Below are 26,855 nucleotides of genomic sequence, written 5' to 3' on the forward strand. Positions count from 1 at the left end.
ACGCTGCGCACACATAGATATGTAATATATCTATATACATAATTGTCTAAGGGGTATTTCCGTCTGTCTGTCCTTCTTTCACGGTTATTCATTCGCTGATTGGTCTCGGCAGCTGCCTGTCATGGCTGCCGCGACCAATTAGCGACGGCCACAGTCCGATTAGTCCCTCCCCTCCTCCCCTGCACTCACTGCCCGGCTCCCGCTCCATAATCCCCTCCACTCACCGCTCACACAGGGTTAATGGCAGCGGTAACGGCCCGCGGTGTAACGTACTCCGTTACCGCTGCTATTAGCCCTGTGTGTCCCCAACTATTTACTATTGATGCTGCCTATGCAGCATCAATAGTAAAAATAGATAATGTTAAAAATAATAATTAAAAAAACAACCTGCTATACTCACCCTCCGCCGCCTTTATCGCTCCTCGCCACGCTCCCGGGATCGCTCCATTGCAAGCGGCAGCTTCCGCTCCCGTCCCAGCACTGGTGTGCGACAAGGACCTGCCGCGACGTCATCATAGGTCCTGCTCGCACCAGCCCTGGGAGCGGAAGCTGAGCGGTCCCGGGAGCGTGGAGAGGAGCGAGAAAGGCGGTGGATGGTAAGTATAGCAGGACTTCCAACGGGCCTTCGGAAGGTGAGTACTGTATATGTTTTTTTGTTTTTTTTTAAGTCTCTATACTACGTGGCTCTGTGCTGGGCAATATACTACGTGACTGGGCAATATACTACGTGGCTCTGCTATATACTATGTGGTTGGGCAATATACTACGTGGCTCTGCTATATACTACGTGGCTGGGCAATATACTACGTGGCTGGGCAATATACTACGTGACTTGCCAATATACTATGTGGCTGGGCAATATACTATGTGGCTGGGCAATATACTATGTGGCTGGACAATATACTATGTGGCTGGACAATATACTACGTGGCTGGACAATATACTACGTCACTGGACAATATACTACGAGGCTGGGCAATATACTACGTGACTGGGCAATATACTACGTGGCTGGACAATATACTACGTGGCTGGGCAATATACTACGTAGTTGGGCAATATACTACGTAGCTGGGCAATATACTACGTAGCTGGGCAATATACTACGTAGCTGGGCAATATACTACGTGGCTGGGCAATATACTACGTAGCTGGGCAATATACTACGTGACTGGGCAATATACTACGTAGCTGGGCAATATACTACGTGGTTGGGCAATATACTACGTGGACATGCGTGTTCTAGAATACCCGATGCGTTAGAATCGGGCCACCATCTAGTTATATATATATATATACATATATATATATATATATATATATGACATGTTTATATAGTGTAGAGATGTTTATATGGTGTAGAGAAGTTTATATAATGTGGCGCTATGTATGTATTGTGGAATTCACACTATATATACACTGCTGCCACATCTCTACACTATATAATATATACACCGCTCTATATTCCTTAACACGGTATATAATATGCAGCTGTGTATATAATAGATTGTAGTATGCTGTATATACTAGTGTATAAAGCCGAGACTTTCAGCATATTTTTTTTGTGCTGAAAACGCCCCCCTCGGCTTATACACGAGTCATTGTCACAGAAAGACGGAGAGGGAGCAGCGGGTCACAGAGGCAGGAGCCGGTGGCTGAGGCTAAAGCGTGTGCCGCTGCTAAAGCGAAATGAATATTCACTGCGCTGGCAGTGACTATTCATTTCTCTTACAGTGCACACAGCCGCCAGCTTCCAGCACACATCCTACTTACCTTCCCTGCGCGCCCTCGCTGAATCTCGTTCCAGGGCCAGCGATCACGTGTCCTCCACTCATTAAGGTAATGAGTATTCACCCCACTCCACTCCCATAGGTGTGGGTAAATATTCATTACCTTAATGAGCGGGGGACACGTGATCGCCAAGCCATAGGAGCTGCTGGCACCAGAACGAGATGCTGCGAGGGCATGCAGGGAAGGTAAGTAGGATGTGTTTTTTTTTAATAAGAACCATGCATACAAGAACAGGTATAAGGAGCCATGCATACAGGGACGGGGATAAGAAGCCATGCATACAAGGACGGGGATAAGGATCCATGCATTCAAGGACGGGGATAAGGAGCCATGGATACAGGGACAGGGGAGCCATGGGGATGTGGGGACAATGTATACCCGGCTTATACTCGAGTCAATAAGTTTTCCCAGTTTTTTGTGGCCAAATTAGGTGCCTCTGCTTATACTCGGGTCGGCTTATACTCAAGTATATACGGTATATTGTGGAGCTGTGTATACTTCTACTGTCCTGCATAAATGGTGTAATTCTCAGTATCTATTCTTATTATGTATGTGTGTATCTATATATCTAGCTATCATTCCGATTAATTGTGAGAAAACTAGCAGACTCTTTATTAGTCCATGTGTCAGCATTTCGGATCCATAACTGAACATTTCTCTGATATGGAAGTGAAATGTTGCCACATGGGCTAATAAAGAGTATAAAAAAAAATCTGTTCCATTTTCTTCCACAAAAGTGGTATGATTTTCTTCTCACATCTGATGCCATATTCTACTGTTATTCCACCCTAATGAGTACCTGTATTAAGCCCACGTTTGCATGATCAGTATTTGGTCAGTATTTTACATCAGTATTTGTAGCCAAAACCAGGAGTGGAACAATTAGAGGAAAAGTCTAATAGAAGCATATGCACCACTTCTGTATTTATCGCCCACTCCTGGTTTTGGCTACAAATACTGATGTAAAATACTGACCAAATACTGAACATGTGACCGTGGCCTTATTCTGCATATATACACTGCACAGTACCACTCCTCCTGTCCTGTATATATACACTGCACAGTACCGCTCCTCCTGTCCTGTATATATACACTGCACAGTACCGCTCCTCCTGTCCTGTATATATACACTGCACAGTACCGCTCCTCCTGTCCTGTATATATACACTGCACAGTACCGCTCCTCCTGTCCTGTATATATACACTGCACAGTACCGCTCCTCCTGTCCTGTATATATACACTGCACAGTACCGCTCCTCCTGTCCTGTATATATACACTGCACAGTACCGCTCCTCCTGTCCTGTATATATACACTGCACAGTACTGCTCCTCCTGTCCTGTATATATACACTGCACAGTACCGCTCCTCCTGTCCTGTATATATACACTGCACAGTACCACTCCTCCTGTCCTGTATATATACACTGCACAGTACCACTCCTCCTGTCCTGTATATATACACTGCACAGTACCGCTCCTCCTGTCCTGTATATATACACTGCACAGTACCGCTCCTCCTGTCCTGTATATATACACTGCACAGTACCGCTCCTCCTGTCCTGTATATATACACTGCACAGTACCGCTCCTCCTGTCCTGTATATATACACTGCACAGTACCGCTCCTCCTGTCCTGTATATATACACTGCACAGTACCGCTCCTCCTGTCCTGTATATATACACTGCACATACTACTCCTCCTGTCCTGTATATATACACTGCACAGTACCACTCCTCCTGTCCTGTATATATACACTGCACAGTACCACTCCTCCTGTCCTGTATATATACACTGCACAGTACCACTCCTCCTGTCCTGTATATATACACTGCACAGTACCACTCCTCTTGTCCTGTATATATACACTGCACAGTACCACTCATCCTGTCCTGTATATATACACTGCACAGTACCACTCCTCCTGTCCTGTATATATACACTGCACAGTACCACTCATCCTGTCCTGTATATATACACTGCACAGTACCACTCATCCTGTCCTGTATATATACACTGCACAGTACCGCTCCTCCTGTCCTGTATATATACACTGCACAGTACCGCTCCTCCTGTCCTGTATATATACACTGCACAGTACCGCTCCTCCTGTCCTGTACATATACACTGCACAGTACCACTCCTCCTGTGCTGTATATATACACTGCACAGTACCGCTCCTCCTGTCCTGTATATATACACTGCACAGTACCACTCCTCCTGTCCTGTATATATACACTGCACAGTACCACTCCTCCTGTCCTGTATATATACACTGCACAGTACCACTCCTCCTGTGCTGTATATATACACTGCACAGTACCGCTCCTCCTGTCCTGTATATATACACTGCACAGTACCACTCCTCCTGTCCTGTATATATACACTGCACGGTACCATTTCTCCTGTTCTGTTGTCAGAGAGGTGACATTGGTCTTTGGGAAGGTCAATACTGGTTTATTATTTTCAGTTTTTTTATGGGAAAATTAAAAAAAATATTGGAAAATCCATTTAAATGGATTATCCAAAGTAATCTCCTATGCCGAGAACTTAGAATCGCCGGGGTCCAACTGCTGAGACCCCCATGATCCCGAGAGCTGGAGCTCTAAAGAGCACCATGTAAATGGACCTGTGGTCGATCATGCGCACTTCGGCGCCATTCACATGTAGCTCTTCAAATAACGCCTTTAAGAGGAGTGTTGATGGGCAGGACAAAGTATAACAAAATTCACTGATTGGGGGTGGGGAATGTTTGAGTATGTGGACTGGTGGGGTTTTTTGTGGCAGGGGTGCTTTTTTGTCCCTTTCCAGCCGTGTGTGTGTGAGTGATTATATAGTGGGACTGTGTGCCTGTGCGTGTCATAATATATATATATATATATATATATATATATATATATATATATGTACAGGTCCTTCTCAAAAAATTAGCATATAGTGTTAAATTTCATTATTTACCATAATGTAATGATTACAATTAAACTTTCATATATTATAGATTCATTATCCACCAACTGAAATTTGTCAGGTCTTTTATTGTTTTAATACTGATGATTTTGGCATACAACTCCTGATAACCCAAAAAACCTGTCTCAATAAATTAGCATATTTCACCCATCCAATCAAATAAAAGTGTTTTTTAATAACAAACAAAAAAACCAACAAATAATAATGTTCAGTTATGCACTCAATACTTGGTCGGGAATCCTTTGGCAGAAATGACTGCTTCAATGCGGCGTGGCATGGAGGCAATCAGCCTGTGACACTGCTGAGATGTTATGGAGGCCCAGGATGCTTCAATAGCGGCCTTAAGCTCATCCAGAGTGTTGGGTCTTGCGTCTCTCAACTTTCTCTTCACAATATCCCACAGATTCTCTATGGGGTTCAGGTCAGGAGAGTTGGCAGGCCAATTGAGCACAGTAATACCATGGTCAGTAAACCATTTACCAGTGGTTTTGGCACTGTGAGCAGGTGCCAGGTCGTGCTGAAAAATGAAATCTTCATCTCCATAAAGCATTTCAGCCGATGGAAGCATGAAGTGCTCCAAAATCTCCTGATAGCTAGCTGCATTGACCCTGCCCTTGATGAAACACAGTGGACCAACACCAGCAACTGACATGGCACCCCACACCATCACTGACTGTGGGTACTTGACACTGGACTTCAGGCATTTTGGCATTTCCTTCTCCCCAGTCTTCCTCCAGACTCTGGCACCTTGATTTCCGAATGACATGCAAAATTTGCTTTCATCAGAAAAAAGTACTTGGGACCACTTAGCAACAGTCCAGTGCTGCTTCTCTGTAGCTCAAAAGTGGCTTAACCTGGGGAATGCGGCACCTGTAGCCCATTTCCTGCACACGCCTGTGCACGGTGGCTCTGGATGTTTCCACACCAGACTCAGTCCACTGCTTCCTCAGGTTCCCCAAGGTCTGGAATCGGTCCTTCTCCACAATCTTCCTCAGGGTCCGGTCTCCTCTTCTCGTTGTACTGCGTTTTCTGCCACATTGTTTCCTTCCAACAGACTTACCATTGAGGTGCCTTGATACAGCACTCTGGGAACAACCTATTTGTTGAGAAATTTCTTTCTGGGTCTTACCCTCTTGCTTGAGGGTGTCAATGATGGCCTTCTTGACATCTGTCAGGTCGCTAGTCTTACCCATGATGGGGGTTTTGAGTAATGAACCAGGCAGGGAGTTTATAAAAGCCTCAGGTATCTTTTGCATGTGTTTAGAGTTAATTAGTTGATTCAGAAGATTAGGGTAATAGGTCGTTTAGAGAACCTTTTCTTGATATGCTAATTTATTGAGACAGGTTTTTTGGGTTATCAGGAGTTGTATGCCAAAATCATCAGTATTAAAACAATAAAAGACCTGACAAATTTCAGTTGGTGGATAATGAATCTATAATATATGAAAGTTTAATTGTAATCATTACATTATGGTAAATAATGAAATTTAACACTATATGCTAATTTTTTGAGAAGGACCTGTATATATATGTATATATATATAATCTTGCATGCTTGCAGTCACAAGACCACCTGTCCCCGGCGCAGGCACCGGAGAATCCTCACAGCCCACAGTGCGCGCGATATGAGGATTCACACATAGTGACTGTAGACATGTAGCTTAAGATCCGACAATCCCTTTAAGGATGGGCCGCTACTCACGGGCCGCTGCTGTGTGCTTGCCCCCCAGGCTAAAATTTGCCAGTCAGCCCCTGCCTGCACACCTCCTTTTCATCTACACACCCCCGAGCCGTGAAGATGTTTTACATGTTTCAATAAAGGACTCAGACCACTCTAGGACTGGTGAGTGTTGCCGCATTTTTTTTCTTTTTCTTAAGGAGGGTGAGTATTGGTTTATTTTTTATTTTATGCCTGTATACTACGTGGCTCTGTGCTGTATACTCCGTCACTGTGCAATATACTACGTGACTGGGCAATATACTACGTGGCTGGGCAATATACTACGTGGCTGGGCAATATACTACGTGGCTGGGCAATATACTACGTGACTGGGCAATATACTACGTGGCTGGGCAATATACTACGTGGCTGGGCAATATACTACGTGACTGGGCAATATACTACGAGGCTGGGCAATATACTACGTGACTGGGCAATATACTACGAGGCTGGGCAATATACTACGAGGCTGGGCAATATACTACGTGACTGGGCAATATACTACGTGACTGGGCAATATACTACGTGACTGGGCAATATACTACGTGGCTGGGCAATATACTACGAGGCTGGGCAATATACTACGTGACTGGGCAATATACTACGAGGCTGGGCAATATACTACGAGGCTGGGCAATATACTACGTGACTGGGCAATATACTACGTGACTGGGCAATATACTACGTGACTGGGCAATATACTACGTGGCTGGGCAATATACTACGTGGCTGGGCAATATACTACGTGGCTGGGCAATATACTACGTGACTGGGCAATATACTACGTGGCTGGGCAATATACTACGTGGCTGGGCAATATACTACGTGGCTGGGCAATATACTACGTGGCTGGGCAATATACTACGTGACTGGGCAATATACTACGTGGCTGGGCAATATACTACGAGGCTGGGCAATATACTACGTGACTGGGCAATATACTACGAGGCTGGGCAATATACTACGAGGCTGGGCAATATACTACGTGACTGGGCAATATACTACGTGGCTGGGCAATATACTACGTGACTGGGCAATATACTACGTGACTGGGCAATATACTACGTGGCTGGGCAATATACTACGAGGCTGGGCAATATACTACGTGACTGGGCAATATACTACGAGGCTGGGCAATATACTACGTGACTGGGCAATATACTACGTGACTGGGCAATATACTACGTGGCTGGGCAATATACTACGTGACTGGGCAATATACTACGTGACTGGGCAATATACTACGAGGCTGGGCAATATACTACGAGGCTGGGCAATATACTACGTGACTGGGCAATATACTACGAGGCTGGGCAATATACTACGTGACTGGGCAATATACTACGTGACTGGGCAATATACTACGTGGCTGGGCAATATACTACGTGGCTGGGTAATATACTACGTGACTGGGCAATATACTACGTGGCTGGGCAATATACTACGAGGCTGGGCAATATAATACGTGGCTGGGCAATATACTACGTGGCTGGGCAATATACTACGAGGCTGGGCAATATACTACGTCACTGGGCAATATAATACGTCGCTGGGCAATATACTACGTGGACATGCATATTCTAGAATACCCGATGTGTTAGAATCGGGCCATCATCTAGTAATAATAATAATCTTTGTTTTTATATAGCACTAACATATTCCACAGCGCTGTACAGTTTGCACACATTATTATCATCCCTGTCCCCGATGGGGCTCACAATCTAAATTCCCTATCAGTATGTCTTTGGAGCAGGTGGTAAAAGAAGGTTGTACCAGTGGATAAGATAGTGGAGAGAGGGTAAGGAATCAAGTCTTCAGGGAGGGAAAGTCAAACAGGTTGTGTTAAGAGTTTTGAAGAGTAGTCTGCAGGGTGAGGGGTAAATCACATAGGCTGTATCAGTCTAGGTTAGAAGGAGGAAAACAAGAAAGAGGAAAAACCAGCTCTAGGTGTCAGAAGTATGGTATCCAAGGGATCACTTGTACAATAAGCAAAAATAGAAAAATCCAGCTTCATAAAATTCCAATATTTATTTAAAAAAGATATTTTTTCGTAAAACATTAATCCATGATATATAACAACACGTTTCAAACGCACACTGGGTCCTTTGTCAGGTTAGGAGGAAAGCGCAGAAGGCAAATTCTTGGAGGTGGACAAGGAGAATTCACATGCAAGTTAATATCAAAACCAAAAACAAGACGGGACAACACTTTAATACAAATGTATTTTAATGTGCCACAAGGAATCTAAAGGAACATTGCCAAGATGTCTTACAGTTTGTGCAGTTATTTAAAATATAGCATTGGCCCATGCTGGAAATCTACTAGTATCAGGTACATTTGAGGTGCATATAGATGTACTGGTCACGGAGACCTTCTGCCAAACAGCCAAGAACCACATGTCTTGGTTCTCCAACAAGCACAGATGAAGTTTGCAGCCTGAAACATACAGCAAATTTTCAAATTGAGGCTGGGGTCACACTTACAAGTGCAATGCAAGAAACTCATGGGAGTCTCTCGCCTCAATATCCGGCACTCACGACTGGAGCATGCGGCTGCATGTATTTCTATGCAGCTGATCGCTCCGGTCCCGAGTATTGAGGCGAGAGACTTGCGCGAGTTTCTCGCATTGCACTCGCAACTGTGACCCCGGCCTTAAAGTGATTTTTGGCATAAGTAAAAAGTACTTTGGCATCCTCTAGGTGTTAATAGCCATTAAACCTAGACAATCTACTGTTTTTCTGAATAAGTGTCATGTACAGTTGTTCTCAAAAGTTTACATACCCCAACAGAATTTTTGCTTTCTTGGCCTTTTTTCAGAGAATATGAATAACACCACCAAAACTTTTTCTCCACTCATGGTTGGGTGAAGTCATTTATTATCAAACTACTGTGTTTTCTCTTTTTAAATCTTAATGACAACCCAAAACATCCAAATGACCCTGAATAAAAGTTCACATACCTCATTTCTTAATACCGTGTATTGCCCCCTCTAACATCCATGACAGCTTGAAGTCTTTTGTGGTAGTTGTGGATGAGGTTCTTTATTTTCTCAGATGGTAAAGCTGCCCACTCTTCTTGGCAAAAAGCCTTCAGTTCCTGTAAATTCCTGGGCTGTCTAGCATGAACTGCGTGCTTGAGATCTCCCCAGAGTGGCTCAATAATATTGAGGTCAGGTGACTGAGATGACCACTCCTGAACCTTCACTTTTTTTCTGCTGTAGCCAATGACATGTCGACTTGGCCTTGTGCTTTGGATTGTTGTCATGTTGGAACGTTCAAGTACGTCCCATGTGCAGCTTCTGGGCAAATGAATGCAAATTTACCTCCAGTATTTGCTGAAAATGTGCCGCATTCATCTTTCCTTCAACTTTGACCAAGTTTCCCGTGCCTTTGTAGGTCACACATCCCCACAACATCAGCGATCCATCACCGTGCTTTACAGTAGGAATGGTGTTCCTTTCATAGGCCTTGTTGACCTCTCCCCAAATGTAACGTTTATGGTTGTGGCCAAAAAGTTCAATCTTGATCTCATCACTCCAAATTACCTTGTTCCAGAAGTTTTGAGGCTTGTCTCTTTGCTGTTTTGTGTATTGTATGTGAGATACTTTGTGGCATTTGTGCAGTAATGGCTTTCTTCTGTTGACTCAACCATGCAGCCTATTTTTCTTCAAGTGCCTACTTATTGTGCATCTTGAAACAGCCACACCGCTAGTTTTCAGAGAGTCCTGTATTTCAGCTGATGTTATTTGTGAGTTTTTCTTTGCATCCCGACCAATTTCCAATTTTCCTGGCAGTTGTGGATTACATTTTTATTGGTCTACCTGACCGTGGTTTTGTTTTTACAGAGCCCCTGATTTTCCATTTGTTAATCACAGTTTGAACGCTGATGACTGGCATTATCAATTCCATGGATATCTTTTTGTATCCCTTTCCTGTTTTACACAGTTTAATTACCTTTTCCTGTAGATCCGTTGAGAATTATTTTGCTTTCCCCATGACTCACAATCCAGAAATATCAATGGCTGGATGAAAGATGCAAGAGTCTGTCTGGATCCCAGAAACTCTCTCACCTTTTATGCACATACTGATTACAAGCAAACAGGTCACAGCCAGGTGAGGATGTTACCATTAGTAGCCATTTAAACCCATTTGTGTCAACTTCTGTGCATGTTATCAGGCCAAAATCACCAGGGTATATGAACTTTTGATTAGGGTCATTTGGATGTTTTGTGTTGTTATTATGATTTAAAAAAAGAAAGCACAGTAGTTTGACAATAAATAGCTTCACTCAACCACTAACCATGAGTGGAGAAAAAGTTTTGGTGTTATCATTCATATTCTCTGAAAAAAGGCCAAGAAAGCAGAAATTCTGCCGGGGTATGTAAACTTTTGAGCACAACTGTATATAAAGATGCGTCCGCACACTGAGATACTGCAAGTCTGTAAATTCTGATTGATGACATGCACTTATCCTTATACACAGATTATAAATTATCTCGTCACTGGGAATGTCAAAGCCTCATACATCTAGAGCAAAACGATGGAACTGACCCAGAATCTCCAGAGAATACATTCATCCTCCATCTGCAGAAGGTAACATTACTACTCCATGTTTTATCACTGTTACCAGATACAGGGGCTATTTTCGGCTTCGCTTTTCAGGTATTATTTTTAGAAGAATCTATGAAAGATTTATTATTCAGGTGCAGAAAGGCAGAATATAGTGTTTCTCTTTATTACTAGTCTCAACAGTGCACAGATTAAGTATACACCACAAAGACCAGTTTTCTAGCATCTTCTCCTAGCAACACCATCTGTTTCCATGACTGGAAGCAAAGCAATCTTGTATGCGTCGGATCAGTGCTCTGTATATGTAATAAATTCACTCACATATTACGTTTAAAAGTGTGAAAGCAATGTCTGAACATCTTTAGGTATATTCTCACGAGCCTGATTTGTTGCGACTGTCACATTTCACATGAGGTCACACGTAGTGATGAGTGAATGTGCTCAGGTAAGGTGGTATCCGAGCATGCGTGTGTGCTAAGCAAGTGTCTTCTGCGTGCTCGAAAAATATGTCCGAGTCTCTGCGGCTGTTTGACAGTCGCAACACATGCAGGTATTGTCTGTTTGTTAGGCGATCCATGAATGTGTAGCGGCTGTCAAACAGCCGTAGGGACTCGAACATATTATTGGAGCACGCAGAAGACACTCGCTTAGCACACACGCATGCTCGCATAACACCTTACCTGAGCACATTCGCTCATCACTAGTCACAAGTACAGACTTATCTAAAAAATTAAGCTACAAATAACTATTCTCCCAATTAAAAAGGTCTCCCCACAACAGTAAGTGATTGCATATCACTAGGATATACTGATTAGTCGGGGTCTGACTCTTGAGTGCCCATCAATCCATTAAATGAAGGGGCCACGTTGTAGGGGGCTGTGCTGCAATTCCTGTCACAGCTGATAGCCGGAAGCATTGCTGTTCAAGAGAAACGCCAAACGCCCCTTATTCTTCAGATTGAAGGGGTCCAAGATATCAGACTTCATCCAGCATATCATGCTATAATATTTTATGATGGTTATAGCGAACTACGTCATGAGGAGTCTATTTCTGCCTCTTTCAAAAAAAAAAAAAAAGACATTTGAAAATGAAGATTATCCAGCATGTCTTTACAAGGGCACAACGTTATGTAGATTATATAGTGGATTTCAGTCTGCGTCTGATGTACAGTATATTGCCTTTTATTGTATGGGCGACTACTGTAAAAATCATTTCCCTGTAATAGGACTATAACATGCCATATACCCATTTACAGGAGTATGGCGATTTTAGCCGAAGTGAAATATGTCTTATTAGTTGGGTGATAAGGGACAGCGGATAACACAACAGTAATTTAGCAAAGTGTGTTCTTTATCTTTCCGCAGTCAGTTACACAGATGTTTAGGTTAGAGAAACAGAAGGATCTTGATTAATGCAATGTACCAGTTGCCATGGCTATTGTCATATTAATACACCTTTGAACGAGAAATTTCGTACGTGGGTGGCTGAACGTGGGCAGGAACAGGAGGTTATGGCTATCACAGGGTTACTAAAGGCCTTTTTTTCTAGGCAATGCATATAGACACATATCATTCAAGAATATATTCAACCCATAGCAGAAGGCAAATTCACAAAATAATCACTTACCCTATGATGCCTATTGATGTATTAGGCATGATGCAGAGACTAATGATCTAATGAACAACTGAGGCTAAGTGCACGCTGAGATTTTTGTGAAGTTTCAAGAGCAGAAACTGAGAATAAACTCTCCAAATCTTCCTTAAAATGTAATATTTCTCAAAAACTTGGAGTACCTGTTCAATATCCACTCCAAAAACTCATCAAAAAGTCTCATTGTGAACATACCGTACTTCCTTTTGTAACCTAGGATTAATAATTCAGGCAGATTCTGCTAGCTCCCCCAAATCAGGCAGTATCATGATATATATAATATCAAAGTAATATTATCCCTTTAAAGGGAATCTGTCACCAGGTTTTTGTTATGTAATATGAAAGCAGCATAATGTAGAGACCCTGATTACAATGATGGGTCACTCAGAGGCGTATCTAGGGTTTCTGGCACCCGGGGCAAGAATTCATTTTGGCACCCCCCAGGACATATGCGATTTGCACACAGTCATGTACCGACGAGCCTCTCTGCTTAATGCTCTCAATATTCAGTGAAAAACTGAGAGAAGCTCATCGTCACAGGACCATAAGTATGAAAATCGCATATGAGTGAAGTGTCCATGTGACGACTACTGGAACCTGCAGAGCTGAATCCTGACATCACAGCTTCTGAATTCTCACAACTAATGCACTGCACACTTTGGGGATTCTCCCTTGCCGGTTGACGGTCATGTCAGCACAAGCATGTGATTTGTATATTTCTGACCACATTCCGACTAGACGTGCCCGGCCTCACTCAGATCATTTTCATTGAGTGAGGCCACACATATCTAGTCAGCACGTGACCGCATGTATGTAAATCACCAGCATGACAGATTCCTGACAGCGTGCAGTGCGCACTCTGAGAAGTCAGAAGTCTGAAGTCACAAAGAATGACTGCAGACTCATCACAAACCTGGACATTCCCTTTAATGCAGGGGTCCCCAACTCCAGTCCTCAAGGCCCACCAACAGGTCATGTTTTCAGGATTTCCTTTGCATTGCACAGGTGATGCAATTATTACCTGGGCAAGACTAGGAAATCCTGAAAACATGACATGTTGGTGGGCCTTGAGGACCGGAGTAGGGGACCCCTGCTTTAATGCTCCTAACATAAATAAAAACATGAGTTAGTTAGTATCACAAATAACATTTACATCCAGGTACCTGATAGATGACGTTGTCTCTGGAGTCGTTCTCCTTCTTTTCTTCATCTTCTCCAGACCCCATGATGAGTTTTTTTTATCCACAGCTCGTCGCTGCAGACTTCCATCTTCTCCGCTCTTTTGCAGAAAATCTCCACACAGGGGCGGATTATCAGAGGGTCAATATGGGCGGTAGCCCAGGGCCCAGTAGTCTGGGGGGGCCCTGGGCTACCGCAGATTGACCCTCTGATAATCATAGGTGACTGCCCGCCGCGGCGTTTGTGTGCCCCCGGACCCGGTGGGCAGAGAGAGGGGGCCCGCATTGGGCCCCTTCTCATCTGCTCACCGGGCCCCTTCCGGTGCTGCGGCGGTTTCCTATTGATGTGCGGGCGCGCGCCCGCACGTCAATAGTTAACAACAGCCGCCAGCCAATTGGAGGCTGGCAGCTGATGTCGGCCGCAGCGCGCACACGTCATTGTCAGTCGCCGGCGAGTGTGCGCTGCTGCAGGGAGCTCGCCGCCTGGAGCGCGGACAGGTGAGGAGACTGCTTGTTTTTTTTTGTTTTTTTTTTGGATCAGTTATCGGTGGACACACTGGGGGGCAATGCTGGAGACACTGGGGCAGATTGGAGGACACACTGGGGGCAATGCTGGAGACAGTGGGGCAGATTGGAGGACACACTGGGGGGTAATGCTGGAGACACTGGGGCAGATTGGAGGACACACTGGGGGCAATGCTGGAGACAGTGAGGCAGATTGGAGGACACTGGGGGTAATGCTGGAGGACACAGTGGGGCAGATTGCTGGAGACAGTGGGGCAGATTGCTGGAGACAGTGGGGCAGATTGCTGGAGACAGTGGGGCAGAATGCTGGAGACAGTGAGGCAGATTGGAGGACACACTAGGGGGGGGCAATGCTGGAGACACTGGGGCAGATTGGAGGACACACTGGGGGCAATGCTTGAGACAGTGGGGCAGATTGGAGGACACACTGGGGGCAATGCTGGAGACACTGGGGCAGATTGGAGGACACACTGGGGGCAATGTTGGAGACAGTGGGGCAATGCTGGAGACAGTGGGGCAATGCTGGAGACAGTGGGGCAGATTGCTGGAGGACACACTGGGGGGCAATGCTGGAGACAGTGGGGCAGATTGCTGGAGACAGTGGGGCAGATTGCTGGAGACAGTGGGGCAGATTGCTGGAGACAGTGAGGCAGATTGGAGGACACACTGGGGGGGGCAATGCTGGAGACACTGGGGCAGATTGGAGGACACACTGGGGGCAATGCTGGAGACAGTGGGGCAGATTGGAGGACACACTGGGGGGCAATGCTGGAGACACTGGGGCAGATTGGAGGACACACTGGGGGCAATGCTGGAGACAGTGGGGCAATGCTGGAGACAGTGGGGCAGATTGCTGTAGGACACACTGGGGGGCAATGCTGGAGGACACACTGGGGGCAATGCTGGAGACAGTGGGGCAGATTGCTGGAGACAGTGGGGCAGATTGCTGGAGACAGTGGGGCAGATTGCTGGAGGACACACTGGGGGCAGATTGCTGGAGGACACACTGGGGCAGATTGCTGGAGGACACACTGGGGGCAGATTGCTGGAGACACTGGGGGCAGATTGCTGGAGACACTGGGGCAGATTGCTGGAGACACTGGGGCAGATTGCTGGAGACACTGGGGCAGATTGCTGGAGACACTGGGGCAGATGATTGCTGGACACACTGGGGCAATGCTGGATACACTGGGGCAGATTGCTGGACACACTGGGGCAATGCTGGAGACACTGGGCCAGATTGCTGGACACACTGGTGGTAATATGCTGGACACACTGGGGCAGATTGCTGGACACACTGTCTGGGGGCAATATGCTGGACATACTGGGGCAGATTGCTGGACACACTGGGGGTAATATGCTGGACACACTGGGGGTAATATGCTGGACACACTGGGGGCAGGACTGGAGGCATGGGCAGAATGTAGACACGGGGCATGATTGGAGACATGGGGCAGGATTGGATCATGGGGCAGGATGGATACGATGGAGACAGATGGGGCAGGATGGGGAGATCATATGGTGTAGAATGGATACTCATGAGTGCAGGATGGGAGAACATATGGCTGGAGCCAGGAATGAGATAAACGGAGCCAGGGTGGGGAGTATTATTACCATAGGGGCTAATTAAGGGATATTATTACTGCAGTGATGTATTTATTTTATTTTTTGAGTATACTGTTTTAAATGGGGGGGGCGGTCCTGTTATTGTGCAGAGTGACACTATATCGCCTTTTTATCTTCATGTGGTGTAATGTAGAAGTTGTGAAAAATTAAGTAATGTGTTCTGCAAGTGGAGCTCGAGATAACTGTGTTATTTCCTGCAGAAACGAGTCCTGGCTGGAAGAAATGATGTCGGTCTGTGCTGGATGAAAGATGAAGGACTTCACCTAGAGACGTCACTGGTGAGTCAGTGTTGCCTATACACTGACACTATACACTGTATACTATATACAGAGATCCTATGTACAATGTCACCAGTAATCACTGTATTACCTCTACACAGACACTGCATACTAAGTACAGATCTCCTGTGAATACTGGCACTTATGGTGATAGTATTGTGTTTTTTGTTTTTTTATTACTGATCAGTATTGTGGTACTCAGTCACTATGTGGTGGTAATATGTGGTCTGGAAATGGTGTTGTGGTATTTGTCCCTTGTATGTGCTATTTGGTCACCAAGTGGTAATATGTGGTCTTGACATGGTGCGGTGGTATTTGTTCCTTGTATGTGATATTATTCGATCACTGTGGTTGTAATTTGTGGTCTGGTTACGGTGCGGTTGTATTTGTTCCTTGTATGTGATATTATTGGTCAAGATATACCTAAATTGTATTGCAGATTTTAACAAATATTTAATAGGTTACAGTAGAGTAGGGCCCGGCCATTTTTCTGGAATAATCTGGTTCGGGTATATCATGACCCCCGTCTCATGACCCCCGTCTCATGACCCCTGTCTTATGACCCCCGTCACATGACCCCCCGTCACATGACCCCCGTCACATGACCGGGGGGGCCCACAGTGTGTGAACAGCCCGGGGCCCTGGCTACCCTTAATCCACTCCTGTCTCCACACGATACCCTTAAAGATATAAGTGTCAATAAAATGCTCCTGAATAAAAAATTGCCCCTCACTATATTGTCTGCACAAAATATGACCCAACATTGTCCCTCTTATGGTACATGCTCTTCACACTGACCTCTCCTTTCCATACCGGCCCCCTCTTCACACTGTCCTCTCACATTGTGTCCCCCTATAGGGCCAAGTATTTATACTGCACTCTCTCATCACACTCCCCCTCCTTGGTATACTGTCCCTTCCTGGCTGTGCACTTACATTGTCCCTCTATGCTATGCCCCCACTACTCAGTTTCTATTATGTGCCCAATCACTTTTCTCCCCCCATACTGTCTCCTCACACTATTCCCCTCCATCCTCATACTGTCTCCTCTTACATCCCCCTGTTCACCATACTGTCTCCTCATATATTTACCCCCTCACTTTCTACACTGCCTGCTCACCTGACTCCCCATACTGTGCCTGCTCATATCCCATCACCCTCACTCCCCGTACTCTGTCCACATACATTTTTCACATCGCTACTCATACTGTGTCCACATACATTCCCCTATTCGATCCTCATACTGTCTGCACCCATTCCCCATACTGTTTACTCAGATATGCCCCCCATTCCCCAGTACTGTTTCCTCATACTGTCTGCATCCATCCCCCATACTGTTTCCTCATACATGCCCCCTATTCCCCAGTACTGTTTCCTCATACTTGCCCCCAATTCCCCTGTACTGTTTCCTCATACATGCCCCCATTCTCCTGTACTGCTTCCTCATATATGTCCATTATTTTCCTCTACCCCACCCCATCATTGCTTTCATCACCAACTCCATCTTTGCCTTCTCTACCGCCACTAACATTGCTTTCTTCCCCACCACCCCATAATTTCCCATTCCACAACCTCCATCATTTCCTCCTTCCCCAGCACTCCCATCATTGCCCAATCCACCACCTCCATCATTTCCTCCTTTGCCTTTTCAACCACATCCATAATTTTCTCTTCCCCCACCATCCCCATCATTGCCCTTTCCACCACCATCATCATTGTCCTTTCCGCCGCCATCACCATACTTGCCCATTCCACCACCTCCATCATTTTCTCCCCCTCCAATATCATCAGTGTGCTTTCCACCACCACCATCCTTGTCCATTCTACCACCTCCATCATTTTTCCCCCCTCATTATTGCCCTATCCACCACCTCCATGATTTCCTCCTCCCCCACCATCATTGCATTCTCCCCCACCACCATCATTGCCCATTCCAATTTCCACCTCCATTATTGCCTCCCCACCCCCATCATTGCCCATTCCACCACCTCCATCATTTCCTCCCCCACCCCCATCATTGCCACCTCCATCATTGCCCATTCCATCACATCCATCATTTCCTCCTCCCCCTCCATCCCAATTATTGCCCTCTCCCCGTCAGCCCCATCATTGCCCTTGCCTCTACTCCCCATACACACACACACACACACGCCTTCCTCTGACACAGCCGGCCGCTGAATGATGACGTCATCCAGCAGCGCTGCCTGCGTGAGAGGAAGCGTGGGCAGGAAGACAGATCGCTGCAGCTCCGCTGCTATTTTCTCTTGTAGGCAGTGGAGCTGCAAGGATTTCTCCCTGCACGTCGCAACCACCCTGCAGGAACCCCCCCTCCATCTCCGCCAGACTCCGGTGCAACCGCACATGTTGGGAGCCGGCGCACTGTAGCTTCTCTGTGTCGGCTGTCAGCTTGACAGTCGGCACAGAGAACAGCCGACTCTCAATCCGGGGGGCGGCAGAATGCAGCCGCTGGGGGAGACATTGCGGACTGCCAAATTAGGCGGCCCGACTGCACCCCCCTGCCGGCTGTGCCCGGGTCACAAGCCCCGGCTGCTCCCCCCCCCTAGATACGCCACTGGGGTCACTTACTGGGATGTGCTTACTGCTTCAATTAAATGAATTGTTTTATCATCAGGAGATTATCACTAGAGGACTAGGTGTCTTGTGTCTCTTGGTCCGGCCATGCCACCACCACTGATTGGCAGCTTTCTTTTTATATACAGTGTACACAGAAAGCTGCCAATCAATGGTGTGGGCGGGGTTATACAGAGCTCAGCATTCCAAGCTCTGCAGTAGAGAAAACTATGATTCTATCACAACTGTTGCACTCAGTAAACTACTGTAAGTGATACATCACCAGAATCAGGGTATCTCTTTCTAAATCATGCTGCTCTCAGATTACATATCAACAACATGTTGACAGATTCCCTTTAACCCCTAATAAGTCAGTACGGTATAAAAAAGAGCACATAGCAGCGAACATCAAAATAGTCACACCTGATGCTTTTTTCCTCTTCCACATCCTTTTCATGACCCTTGGGACAATTCACCAACCCTTGTCTGCCAAAGTGCATTTCCCCTGGAAAAGTGAGCCCTCCACAAGTTCACAGGTGCCACCCAGAATTGAACCCTCTCTTCTTCCTTTATGGTACTTATGCCCCCATCAGCCATATATGAACGCAGCAATCCTCTCACTCCCCCAGGGATGACTGTATTCTATTATGGTTGGAAGTTATGTGATATATTTCAAGCACTTTCAGGTTTTGGAAGTGTTTATTAATAATTTGATGATCAATGACTTTAATATATTTATTATATGATTTCCATACATTTATATAAGATTTGTTTTTGGTAGAACCCCTGATTCCAGGGATGCGTCACTTTTTTGGCTGCTTACTGTTTTATCAGCAGGAGATTATCACTAGAGGACAAGTAAACCTGCTGCCATGTAGTTCTTAATATTTCATGAGCTCTTTATAACCCCGCCCCTACCACTGCTTGGCAACTTTCTGCCTATGCAGAGTGTACACAGAGAGCTACCAATCAGTGGTATGGGCGGGGTTATACAGAGCTAAGCATTCACAGAACAGATAGATCTGCAGCAGATAAAACTGTGATTTTATCAAAACTACAACCAGCCCAGTAAGTGACACATTGCTTAAAATCAGGGTCTCTGCCCCTACATTATACTGTAGCAAAAGGCTGGTGATAGATTCCCTTTAATAAGTGCTGGAGTTTCTATTTTTTCTTCTTTTTCCAGCATTGCAGTATTTGCACTGACTTTACAGATTAGTAATGTATCTTCAAATGCCAAGTGGTGCCAGTAATTATAAGAAGTAATTAGCACAGACTCTTATTCATTAGTTTGACACTTCTAGTTTTCAGTTGTAAAGAGTTACATAATTAGGTAGTAATGTATATTTTTTCTGTTGCCTCTTCTGTTTGTCATCCAGAAGTTACCAAAAGCCATCCTTTTTTTTTGTACATTAACCCTTTCACTGCTAAATTTGTTCAGGTAGAGGGAAGAATATGTTTTGAGTTTGCTATGTTTTTTTAGCCCCATTTTACTTTTAAACTTTATTTTTAAAAAAACATCTACATCTGATGTTTGTACATTACAACATCAGGGCCTCATTCAGACATCAGTTTCTCACCTATGTGTTCTGTGTTTTTCATGGAGAGAACTCGTACCTATTATAATCTATGTTCACATGTGCCTTCTTTTTGCAGACCATATGTCCGTTTTGATCTGCGTCATAATTTCACAATTTTTTATTTATTTATCATATTCACCATATCGTAACACTGACCTGCCTATATAATTCTCCAGGTCATAACGAGTATGGAGATACCAAACATTTATAGTTTTTTCTATATAAGGCTAGCCTGGCTAGGTTCACATTGCGTTAGTGCAGTCCGTTCAACGCATACGTTAAACGGACTGCGCTAACGCAAGTGCCGACTTTGCCCAGCGCTAGCGCAGATGGAGCGTCTGCTAGCTCCATCTGCGCTAGCAGTGACGGACCCGGAAACGCTGCAGCCCGCGTCTCGGGTCCATCACTCAAATGACGGCACATCGCTAGCGCACGCCCATTGTGGGCGTGCGCTAGCAATGCGTCTGACATTGCATTCAATGGCGGCGTTAACGGACTACGTTACACCGCGTTATGCCGCGGTGCAGGGGGGGATTAAGGGTAGCCAGGGCCCCGAGCTGTTCAGACACTGTGGGCCCCCCGGGTCATGTGACGGGGCCCGGGGGTCATGTGACGGGGGTCATGTGACATACCCGAGCCAGATTATTCCAGAAAAATGGCCGGGCCCTACTCTACTGTAACCTATTAAATATTTGTTAAAATCTGCAATACAATTTAGGTATATTTTGACCAATAATATCACATACAAGGAACAAATACCACCGCACCATGACCAGACCACAAATTACAACCACAGTGATCGAATAATATCACATACAAGGAACAAATACCACCGCACCATGTCAAGACCACATATTACCACTTGGTGACCAAATAGCACATACAAGGGACAAATACCACAACACCATTTCCAGACCACATATTACCACCACATAGTGACTGAATACTACAATACTGATCAGTAATAAAAACAAAAACAAAAAACAAACAAACACAATACTATCACTATAAGTGCCAGTATTCACAGGAGATCTGTACTTAGTATGCAGTGTCTGTGTAGAGGTAATACAGAGATCACTGGTGGTATTATACACAGGAGCTCTGTATATAATGTATATGGAATACAGTGATCACTGGTGACATAGTACACAGGAGCTCTGTATATAGTATACAGTGTATAGTGTCAGTGTATAGGTAACACTGACTCACCAGTGACGTCTCTAGGTGAAGTCCTTCATCTTTCATCCAGCAAAGACCGCCATCATTTTTTCCAGCCAGGACTCGTTTCTGCAGGAAATAACACAGTTATCTCGAGCTCCGCTTGCAGAACACATTACTTAATTTTTCACAACTTCTACATTACAACACGAAGAAAAAAAGGCGACAGTGTCACTCTGCACAGTAACAGGACCGCCCCCCCATTTAAAGCAGTATACTCAAAAAAATAAAATAAATACATCACTGCAGTAATAATATCCCTTAATTAGCCCCTATGGTAATAATATTCCCCACCCTGGCCCCGTGTGTCTCATTCCTGGCTCCAGCCATATGTTCTCCCATCCTGCCCTCATGAGTATCCATTCTACACCATATGATCTCCCCATCCTGCCCCATCTGTCTCCATCGTATCCATCCTGCCCCATGATCCAATCCTGCCCCATGTCTTTCATTCTGCCCCGTGTCTCCAATCATGCCACGTGTCTACATTCTGCCCATGCCTCCAGTCCTGCCCCCAGTGTGTCCAGCAATCTGCCCCAGTGTGTCCAGCATATTACCCCCAGTGTGTCCAGCAATCTGCCCCAGAATGTCCAGCAATCTGCCCCAGTGTCCAGCATTGCCCCCAGACAGTGTGTCCAGCAATCTGCCCCAGTGTCTCCAGTATTGCCCCCAGTGTGTCCTCCAGCAATCTGCCCCAGTGTCTCCAGTATTGCCCCCAGTGTGTCCTCCAGCAATCTGCCCCAGTGTCTCCAGTATTGCCCCCAGTGTGTCCTCCAGCAATCTGCCCCAGTGTCTCCAGTATTGCCCCCAGTGTGTCCTCCAGCAATCTGCCCCAGTGTCTCCAGTATTGCCCCCAGTGTGTCCTCCAGCAATCTGCCCCAGTGTCTCCAGTATTGCCCCCAGTGTGTCCTCCAGCAATGTGCCCCAGTGTCTCCAGTATTGCCCCCAGTGTGTCCTCCAGCAATGTGCCCCAGTGTCTCCAGTATTGCCCCCAGTGTGTCCTCCAGCATTGCCCCAGTGTGTCCTCCAGCATTGCTCCCCAGTGTGTTCTCCAGCATTGCCCCAGTGTGTCCTCCAGCATTGCCCTCCAGTGTGTCCGTTAGCTTATCAAAAAAACAAAAATAAAAGTCTCCTCACTTGTCCGCGCTCCAGGCGGCGAGCTCCTTCCAGCAGCGCACACTCGCCGGCGACTGACAATGACGTCAGACGCCAGCGACGTGTGCGCTGCGGCCGACATCAGCTGTCAGCCTCCAATTGGCTGGCGGCTGTTGTTGTTAACTATTGATGTGCGGGCGCGTGCCCGCACGTCAATAGGAAACCGCCGCAGCGCCGGAAGGGGCCCGGTGAGCAGAGGAGAAGGGGCCCAATGCGGGCCCCCTCTCTCTGCCCACCGGATCCGGGGGCACATACATGCCGGCCCGGCGGTGGGCAGATTCACAGACGATTAGTGGAGGGTCAATCTGTGCGGCAGCCCAGGGCCCCCCCAGACCACTGGGCCCTGGGCTACTGCCCATATTGACCCTCTGATAATCCGCCCCTGCCGCGGTGTAACGTAGTCCGTTTAACGGTGTCACTGAACGCAATGTGAACCCAGCCTAAGTGGTGAAAAAAATGGAAATTTGTCAGAAAAAGTTTTTGATTCTTTCACCATTTTCTGAGTCCTGGAGTGTTTTCAGTTTTGATATATATGGCCACTGAGCCACCATGCTGCTCCTCACAGGAGGATCCTAATGACAGTCACAGGGTCATCAGCAGACCCGCCGGTTGTCATGATAATCTGTTGGTGCCCCGCGATCATGTCATCATGAGTGCTCCGATGGGAGCATGGAACAACGCGCCCCCATGCCAGCAAGTTTTAAATGCTACTGTAAGGCTATGTGCCCACGTTGCAGAATAGAAGCAGGATTTTCTTCATCAAAGCCGCGCACCCTTGCCGGTGAAAACGTATGCGGATTTTGATGCGTTTTCCTATACCACTGTATTGCAGAGGAACTCCGCGATTCCGCAAAATTAATGAACATGCTGCATATTTTACCACAATGCGATTCCGCTGCAGAAAAATACTCAACATGGGCACAGCAATTGCGGAATGCAATTAAAATTAATGGGATGCATACTGTTAGCTTTTTTTAAGCGTTTACGTCGCTTAAAAAACGTAACATGGGCACATAGCCTAAGAGCTTCACAGCGGGATTTAAGAGGTTAACAGCTGCGGGCAACTCCAACTGAAAAAGATGCCGCATGCACCTACCCTAAGGGTAAGTGCACACTTGAGTATTTGCTTGCAGAAATTTCTGCAAGTTTCTGCATCTCTTGGCAGCAAAACCGCTGCGGCAAAAATTTGCATTTTTGTACAATAATGAATGATTTTTTTTAGCTAAATAAATATATTTTAAAACAAATTTAGTGATGTCATTTCTTGGTTCCACCCCTTCTTTTTCATTCTGATGCAGTGGCATGAGAGTAATGGGATTAGGGCTTGGTGTCAACAGCTGTCAGCCAGACATCCTCATTACTAAACTATTAAGTATAGAGTTAAATAAACACAACACACACACACACCAGCCTATGTATGAGCATTAACAGAATGAACCTACATAGGCTGGAACCAACAACAACTGGCAGAAATCAGTGTGCACAGCAATACCTGTTAATTTTTACAAGAAATTGAAAAAAAAAATGCGTGGGCGTCAGCAGAGGGAAAGCCGAAGGCTGAGGACTGATGTTAATATTCTAGGAAGGAGCTAATAGCCATAAGATTATGTGCACACGATCAGGATTGGCTCAGTATTTCCTCACGATTTGACGCAGGTGAACTCTGCTCTAAATCTGCATCTAAGGTCACTGGCAGGTCGCCAGCATTTTTTAAGCGTTTTTCCGCAGGAGTTTTTTATGCATTTTTCCGCATGCATTTTTGATGCGTTTTTCATTGCATGCTTTTTTTTGTCTCTTGAAATAAAGCTAATTGAGAGTTGGCTTCCGGGAAGGATAAAAAGTGATTTTCTGTTTGTAGATATATTGGGGGTATATGCACATGGTCAGTAAACGCTGTGGGTTGCACGCGGCGTACATTCGCAGCATCCAGCCTGCAGCAGCTAGCTGTTAAGCATAGTAAATGGGATTTCAAGAAATCCCATGCCCACTATGCGTGCACGGATGCCTCTGGCTTTCCTGCAGAGAAGGACATGCAGCGTGTCTTTCCAGACCGCAGCATGTCAATTTATGTAGCTTACTACTAGTGATGAGCGAGTACACTCGGGTTTTCCCGAGCATGCTCGGGTGGTCTCCGAGTATTTGTTAGTGTTCGGAGATTTAGTTTTTGTTGACGCTGCTGCATGATTTATGGCTGCTAGACAGGCTGAATACATGTGGGGATTCTCTAGCAACCAGACAACCCCCACATGTACTCATACTCAGGCTTGCTAGAAGCCTTAAATCATGCAGCTGCATCAACAAAAACTGAATCTCCGAGCACTAACAAATACTCGGAGCTCACCCGAGCGTGCTCGGGAAAACCCGAGCAACGAGTATACTCGCTCATCACTACTTACTACGCATGCATACTAATTTAAATAATGGTGTACCTTGTGACACAGCCGAAAGTACATGGCACAGGAAAAGGAGGAAAGCACAGAGAGAAGTTCCCTCCTTTTTTAATAAATAAATAATAATTTAAAAAAAGATAGCGTTGGGTCCCCCTATATTTGTTAACCAGCCAGAGTAAAGCAGACTACTGGGACTAGTATTTCAGGCTTGTAAGGATACAATATCCATGAACCTTACAGCCTGATAATACCAGGGCACAGCAGTCTGCTTACCTTGAATGGTTAGCAAAAATAGTGGGATCCCCTCCAAAAAAAAATAGCGTGAGGTCTCCCTATTTTTTTAACCAGCCAAGGAAAAAGCAGACAGCTGCGGCCTGGTATTTTCAGGCTGGTGAGGCCCATGGATTTTGGCCTTCACCAGCCTAAAAATAGCAGCCCACAGCAACCCCACAATTGGCATATCCAAAGATGCGCCAATTGTGGCACTTTACCCGGCTCCTCCCACTTGCCCTGTAGCAGTGGCAAGTAGGGTTCATATTTGTGGGGTTAATGTCCCGTTTGTGTTGTCAGGTGACGTCAAACCCACGGCTTAGTAATGGAGAGGCGTCTATAAGGCTACGTTCACATTTGCGGCTTTGGACGCAGCGTCGTGGACGCAACGCACGACGCACGAAAGACGCAAGTAGAACGCATGCATTTTTGACGCATGCGTTCAACCCTTTTTTAATATATAGGGTCTTTTCAGTTTCTCTATTTTTAAAGTAAAGAACGCATGCGTCCTACAACGCACAACAACGCAAGTACTTGCGTCTTCTGCGTTGCCAATACACTTCAATGGAGGATTTGAAATTTCAACGACGCAAATACAATGCAAGTGCGACGCAAGCGTTTTTAAAAATTTTGGACGCAGAAAAAATGCAACATGTTGCGTTTGCAACGCACTGCCAGGTGCGTCGAAAGGACGCATGCGTCGCAAAACGCACCGAAACGCATGAAAACGAACGCACATGTGTCCCCAATATTAAAGATAGGGAAACATGACGCGTGCGTTGTTTTGCGGCGACGCCGCTGAGTCCAAAGCCGCAAATGTGAACGTAGCCTAAGACACCTATCCATTACTAATCCTATAATTATCTGGTAAATAATGACACAGCCAGAATAAAGTCTTTTAATTGAAATAATGACACAGACTCCTTTATTAGATATTAATTAAACCATACTTACTGCATCACCTATTCCACCGACTCCCTCGTCTCCTGGAAGAGAATTAAAATAAAAAAACAACAATATCATTACCTGTCCATTGAGAGGCTATACATACTATTCCACGACGAGTCCAGCTCTGCTACATCTGGATGCCTTTGGCTGAACAGTGGCATCCAGAACACATCCAGAACACAGAACATCCAGAACACAGCGGAGCTTGAAGATGATCACCGGAGATAACTCGGTCCCCAGCGGTCACGTGCACTGCAATTCTCGCGAACTGCAGTGTAGGTGTACTTCCGGCTGTGTCACAAGGTACACCATTATTTAAATTAGTGCACATGCGTAGTAAGCTGTGTTCCCGCACTTAATACGCATGTAACTATGAAGATGATGTAGTTTTACCACATCATCTAATGAAAGTGTATGGGT

At 45.7% G+C, this 26,855-nt stretch overlaps 1 protein-coding gene across 1 annotated transcript in view; it reads left to right on the top strand.

Annotated features, from left to right (window-relative positions):
* RASSF5 (Ras association domain family member 5) overlaps positions 1 to 26,855 on the top strand; it is a 181,809-nt gene that overhangs the window by 45,326 nt on the left and 109,628 nt on the right. Inside the window, exon 2 of the mRNA XM_069756263.1 lies at positions 10,962 to 11,071. Coding sequence (XP_069612364.1) covers positions 10,962 to 11,071 — 110 coding nt within the window. The remainder of the gene's footprint in view (positions 1 to 10,961; positions 11,072 to 26,855) is intronic.

The sequence above is a fragment of the Ranitomeya imitator genome, chromosome 3, assembly GCF_032444005.1.
Source record: "Ranitomeya imitator isolate aRanImi1 chromosome 3, aRanImi1.pri, whole genome shotgun sequence".
Lineage (NCBI taxonomy): Eukaryota > Metazoa > Chordata > Amphibia > Anura > Dendrobatidae > Ranitomeya > Ranitomeya imitator.